At 48.0% G+C, this 6000-nt stretch overlaps 1 protein-coding gene across 2 annotated transcripts; it reads left to right on the top strand.

The window, feature by feature from the left end:
- The first annotated feature begins 209 nt into the window (after window positions 1–209).
- LOC108154559 lies at window positions 210–3947 on the top strand. Of its 2 annotated transcripts, none has more exons than XM_033389612.1 (5): window positions 210–295; window positions 2329–2719; window positions 2788–2934; window positions 3109–3245; window positions 3331–3947. In XM_033389612.1, the coding sequence occupies exons 2-5, from the start codon at window positions 2331–2333 to the stop codon at window positions 3870–3872; spliced, it is 1215 nt and encodes a 404-aa protein (XP_033245503.1). In that variant the 5' UTR covers window positions 210–295; window positions 2329–2330; the 3' UTR covers window positions 3873–3947. The 2 variants fall into 2 exon arrangements, with proteins under 2 accessions (XP_033245503.1, XP_017140348.2); XM_017284859.2 differs by lacking the exon at window positions 210–295 and adding an exon at window positions 1787–2005.
- The last annotated feature ends 2053 nt before the right edge of the window (window positions 3948–6000 follow it).

Below are 6000 nucleotides of genomic sequence, written 5' to 3'. Positions count from 1 at the left end.
TCTCAACCATCATCATTGTGTGCTGGAACCGACGACGCGTCTGGGCCATTGTCTTTTGACTCTTTTTTTTGTGCGTGTTGTCTTGAGGTGCTCTGCCTGTTGCCACTTCTTCTGCTGCTGCTGCTGCTGCGATTGCTCTCCTCTGCAACTTCTCGCATTTCATATAAAATCTTTGCCGGCCAGCAGCCACGGCACAGTCGCTTGTAAGCCAGCAGAAAGGCAAAGTCGCTTTAAGTCAGCCGTTAAGGATAAACCAAATAAACCACCCTCAAGCGCTTATAGGAAACAACAAAAGGTAAACGAAACACCAAACAGTGAAAACGGCGAAAAGCCAAGTGAAGTGAAGTGAAATGAACTGTCAGGCGCATTGCGTAATAAGTCAAGACGAAATGGCAGTGTAATATGTTATTATTACCAGTTTTAAGCGGCCTTACAGTTGTGCCCGAGAGCTGTATTTATCTGGAAACCGATAAAGCCATAATTTCCATATATCGTTCAGATGGTGTTGTAATACCCGTCCACATTTCATTGACCTTCGATGGCAAATGCAAATTCGAAAGCCAAACAAATAAAACAAACACGACATAGTGACCAAAATTTGGATTTGCTTTCAACATCACATTCGCAGTACATTGACTGAAGAAAATGTGGCCATGAATCATTAATTTATTCAGTAATTCAGCAATACTCCCCACGCGAATTGGGCAACCGAAATTTACCTTTAATCCTTCATCTAGCCCTTGGGTGGATACCTACACATACAAATTTATTAGAGACTCGTATCTTATTATTTTGAGAACGATTAGTTGGGATTACATGTTGGGACATCGAATTACAAATGTAGTTAATACACGATACAGACCTGGACTTGACATCATCACTAAAATAGTGTAGCATACTTTCAGCTACCAAATTTCATGTAAAACTGATGTAGAAATGACCAGCTAGCGAATACCATTTCGTGTTGCGGAAACGCTTCCTACTCGCTTTTCTACACAAATCTAATATAATAACAGGAAATGTTCTCGGAAAAGTTGCGACATTAAAAGTTTTCCTAATGGCACTAGTTTCCGCATCCTTGTGCTAGTTCCAACAGCTGTTGAATTATTGTGACATTTTCTATGAATTTATCAGTATCAAATAATAGTTTCGTGGCAAATTTATGTGGCAGAATGTTGGTAAAACCAATACAAAGCATTGCTCTCATTTGGTTTCCCCATTAGATGGAGATGACCCTTCAAAAGGCCACCAATGCGACCCAAGCTACATTCCAATTGACGAACAATCGGCACACTGATGAGCGTGAATCGAAAAACTCGTAGCCATCCCCCATAATGGAGGAGAGAAACGAAAGCAAACGAGACTAGGCGCCTGAGGAGCCCCTGGAGCATAACGAACTGTTTCGTGTTTGAAGTCAGTTGGCGTCGGGCGACAGTGGGCCATGAATCCATCGATGGCACAAGTGTCCAAGTACGTTGAAGACATGGCAATTTGGAAATAAACCCAATTTAGCCCATAGTCCGCAACGAAAGAGCATCAAATTAAGCACGGTTTAATGCACGGTTTCTGCCTGACCAAACTTTTTTGGACCTTTTTAAAGCACATTAGGTCCGCTGTTTATGCGTTTTCACACAAAATTCAATTACGTGCATTTGCCGCCTCATTGCTGCCAAAGGGTTAAGCGCACAGAACCGGTTCGACCTGCATTTCACTTTGGGCGCTCGTCACGAACCCAACTTACATCTCTGTGTCGGTTTTGTGGCTTTCTTCTGTACTCGTGTTGTGTGTAGTTTTTTTCGGCCACAGAAAGCTCAGTGCGAGAAATTTGTGGCAGCTTTGCAGTAAGCAGCTGCTCGAGCAGCGTGAGCTGAAAGCGAGAGTTATTACATCTAAGCGTAAGCGTTAAGAGGCTGGCCCGAAGCTGCGCTATAGATGAACCATCGTCTTAGTCTCAGCCGGACCGGCCCCTGCACGCCCCTGCACGCCGCTGAGAAGTGTGTCAGCTGTGAGTCAGAAAGCCGATGCGATCCGTTAAACCACTGAGCAGATAATGGTCTGGTCTGAGTGTAAAAGTTGCCAAAAAAAGTTTGGATTTCGGAGTCAGGTTTCATTCGAGTTGTTTTGGCGTAGCGTGATAAAATCGAAGAGTCAAACATAATCGAACGTTGAGAGTGATAGAGAAAACTTCGGCTGACGCTGTTTTACCGGTTCAGTGTCAATTAAACGAACGAAAATTGTTTATACATCGGTTGAGGAGACGTCAACAACAATTATTGTTGGCTTGGTGCCAACGGACGTGTCTAAAACTGTGTCTTCTCCTGCTTTCAGCCATGGCAATGAGAGCTCTCGCCTTGCTGGCCATAGTCGGCGCAGTCGGCATGGGCCTGGTGGCCGGCGAAGGTCTCCGCCTGCCCGATCAACAGTCTTCGAACAACATCCAGCAGGTGTATGCGCCGCAGCCGCAACTACAGCCTCAACAAATCCAGCAACAGCCACAGACGCTGCAGTTCCAGCAGCAGCAGTCGCAGACTGGTCCGGCCGGAGTGGGTGAGGAGCGTGGTCGCTCTTCCATTTTGAGCATCTTTGGTCTGGGAGGCAACGACAACGATCCGTATCTGGCGCGCACCAACAGCAACTGTTTGGGCGGCGATCTCTCCGAGTGCTTCAAGACCCAAGCCCTCAATACGTTCGATGAGATTTTCTACAGAGATCAGTACCGGTAAGGATGGACAATCTTGACTGATTCACTTTCTAGCTGACTCACTGAACACCAACTCGTTTCCACAGCCTCTCGGACTTTGCTCGCGTCGTGCGTCTGCCTGAGACCCAGCAGCGTTCCCTGCTGCAGGAGCCCTTCGAGTACTCCGAGGAGCCGCGTGGCGAGGATGACGACTGGAATTTGCTGGTAAAATTCGCCCTCCGTCGGGCCGAACGGTAAGCTGTCACAATTAACCAAATGACTACGGCTCGTGGCCGACCCATGCCGGATGCAAATTAATTTGGGTCGCTGGTCAAAGTCGCCCAAGCTTATGCATAAAATATGAGATTTTTATGAAAATGCAAATTCCAATTCTCTGGCACGTTTCCATCCTCTTGCTCTTGCTACAGATTCATCAAGTCCACGGCGCTGGAGGTTGAGTGGCCCGAGGAGCTGACCGAGGCTGGCCGCTACGAGGCCCGCTTCATTGGCAACGACATTGATGATGAACTGGATGTCGTTGAGAACAAGCGCGCGGGTGCCTTCTGTAAGTCCTCTAAAACATTAAATATTAATTCTGACTGCCGGCCGCTAATCAACTTTCTCGACCCTTTTTCCCCTTTTCTGTGCAGCCCGCAAGAAGCTAAAGAAGATGATTATTCCCCTGCTGTTGGTGCTGAAGATCTTCAAGCTGAAGCTGCTCCTTTTCCTGCCCTTCATTCTGGGCATTGCTGGTCTGAAGAAGATCCTCGGTCTCGCTGCCATCATCCTGCCCGGCCTCTTCGCATACTTCAAACTTTGCCGACCACCAGGCGGAGTTGGCGGTGGTTTCGGCGGCGGCCTGTCCGGCCTCTTCGGCAGCAAGAACACTTTCCCCGAATACACGCCACAGGGAGTCGGTGCGGCCACGTACTACCATCACCATGAGCACTTCGAGGGGGGCGGCCACGGAGCACCTGGATCCTTCCCCTATCGCCAGGAGCCCAGTTTCGCCAAGCCCTACACTGACTACTACAGCAAGAGCTACCAGGGCCAGCAGCAGCAGCAGCAGGTGGGCGGCAACTCCGTCAGCTTCGGCGATCCGCAGGAGGCGGCCTACAATGGCTACTACGGCCGCAACACCGGCAAGGACATTGCCGCCGAGCCCCAACAGCAGCAGCCACAGAAGAGCTAAATGTGGATCCGAGCACTGTCCACATGTTGTTATTTATTTGGCCCTCGGCCTTGTTGCATTCCTATAAGAATATTTATTACGATAATTGTAAATAAAACTAAACTTTAAATGGAAAATCGGTGGCGTCTAGTAAGAGTAGGAGGGGGGGAGGGGCCTTTTAATTAATGGTAAAAATTTCACTGCGAAATGTTTTTCCAAATTCTGCACTCGCTCTGCTTTTACTGGCTTTGAAGTTGCTACAAATAAAATGCAGCTTTTAATTAAGGCAATGAAATACCGAGGCGAGAAAACTGAGGAAAAGTGGCCTGGCGTGTTTTTTTTCTATTTTTCTTTGGACACGCGAGGGCTGCTCCATCGTCTCTGTATACAAATAATTATGAGTTCTGTATTGAAGAATATGTTGAAATTTCAGGATCTTAAGAGGAATATTCTATGCAACAGCAAGAGATTCTTGTTGGAGATCCAATTAAAAAATTAGATTAATTCCAATGAAACTTCCCTTCAAAATGGTGATACTAATCGAACTCCTCTCGTCCCGGCTGCTCAGTCTTGGCCAACTTTAGAACTGGTAGTTCAAAGTCAATGCCAGAGCCAAAACCAATTTAGGGGTATTGGCGGGCTGCTGCCTGCCACTGTCTGGCGCTGTCAACGCTCCGCACTCGTCGACACCGTCGGAGGAGTCGACTGGACCACATTTTCCAAAAGAAAGCGTCCCGGCGGCCGGCAGGCAGGCGACTGCTGTTGAGAAATTGTTATGACTCTCTGCCTGTGGCCAGAGCAGGCCGAGAAGGAGAAGTGCCTGCTGCGGCAACTGGATTGGGCGGACGCATTTGTGATTTAGGTGCGGTTTGATATTTGAGCCACACAAAGATGCAACAAAAACATAAAAAAGATACAACGATCGCCGGGCACATGTGCCAGGAGAGCAGAACAGCGCAGCGCAGCACAGGCAACGGCTTATGGACAGATCGCATAGCGGTTTGTGCCACTGTGCCCCACTCCCTCCGCCAACGTTCGTGGCCTGTCGCCCCACTTTTGTCGAGCACGGTCCACACTAGCCTACTTCCAGCGCTGCGGAAAATTAAACACCTCTTGCGGCTGACTGCCAATTTTCGGTGTGTGCAATAACTTTGTGGTCTTGGCATGAAAATGGATGGAAATTTGCTCGATAAATGGCCAGCGGACGGAGCACCTGTTGGGGTGCCACGGCGCTCCGCCCTTTCTCGCTGGCGATTGTGGAAACTGTAATAAATGCTATAAATTATTTCCTCTTTACTCTTAATCTTTCCCGGCTGAAAGCAAAAGGCGCTTGTACATGCTGCCCGCTGTGGCCATAACGGGGACCGGCTCGCATGTGGCTGACTGAAATTGGTAGCGACAAAGGGCGGTCCCAGGGTGGGCGTGGGTGGCCACAGAGCAATGGGTAAAATAACACGAGCTTTTCCCACGAGACATCCCCACAGATAAGATGGGCAGAGGAACAGAGGTTCATGCATACAATTTTCAGTCTGTCGCTAATGGCTACCAGAATGCGGATAAAGAACTCAAACTTAATTCATTTTATCTGTATCGAATTTAGGTATTTTTAATGGTTGAATTTAATTTAGAATTTTTAAATTTCTCTCTCTTCTACTGCTCCACTGTCTTACTCTCTGCTTTATGTGGAATGGCGAACCTTTGACTAATTGGAACCACTAAAAAGTTTTCATGTTGGCATGCGTGTCTTCAATTGCAGTCTGGTTTCCCTTCCCCCTATCTTTCTCTCTCTCTCCCTCTCTCACTCTCTTTCCCTGTGTGTGGGAAAATTGGCCTCTTTGTTGTTGGGAATTAGGTCTGAAGTTTACTTTCCGCTGTCTTTGTTTTTCTTGACAACCCACGCGGCAAAGACAACAAAAGCAGAAGAGAACTTGTCGTCGAGCAAAAACAAATCCAGAAGTGGCCTGGGCCTGTGCCATGCTTTGTTCAGAGACAAGGCCATAAAGTAGCAGCTTCCCAGAAACTGAGCAGAATTTCCCGAAACTGGCCAAACGAGCGCGTCCATTGGTCCGTTTGTCCATGGTCTGGTGGCTCTAGCTATGGCTGAGGCTGAGGCCAAGGCTCTCACGTCTTTTGGGGACCAGTTTCAGCC

This window comes from Drosophila miranda, chromosome 2 (assembly GCF_003369915.1).
Source record: "Drosophila miranda strain MSH22 chromosome 2, D.miranda_PacBio2.1, whole genome shotgun sequence".
NCBI lineage: Eukaryota > Metazoa > Arthropoda > Insecta > Diptera > Drosophilidae > Drosophila > Drosophila miranda.
The sequence above is the reverse complement of the archived record's forward strand: the minus strand, read 5'-3'. Positions and strand labels throughout refer to the sequence as shown.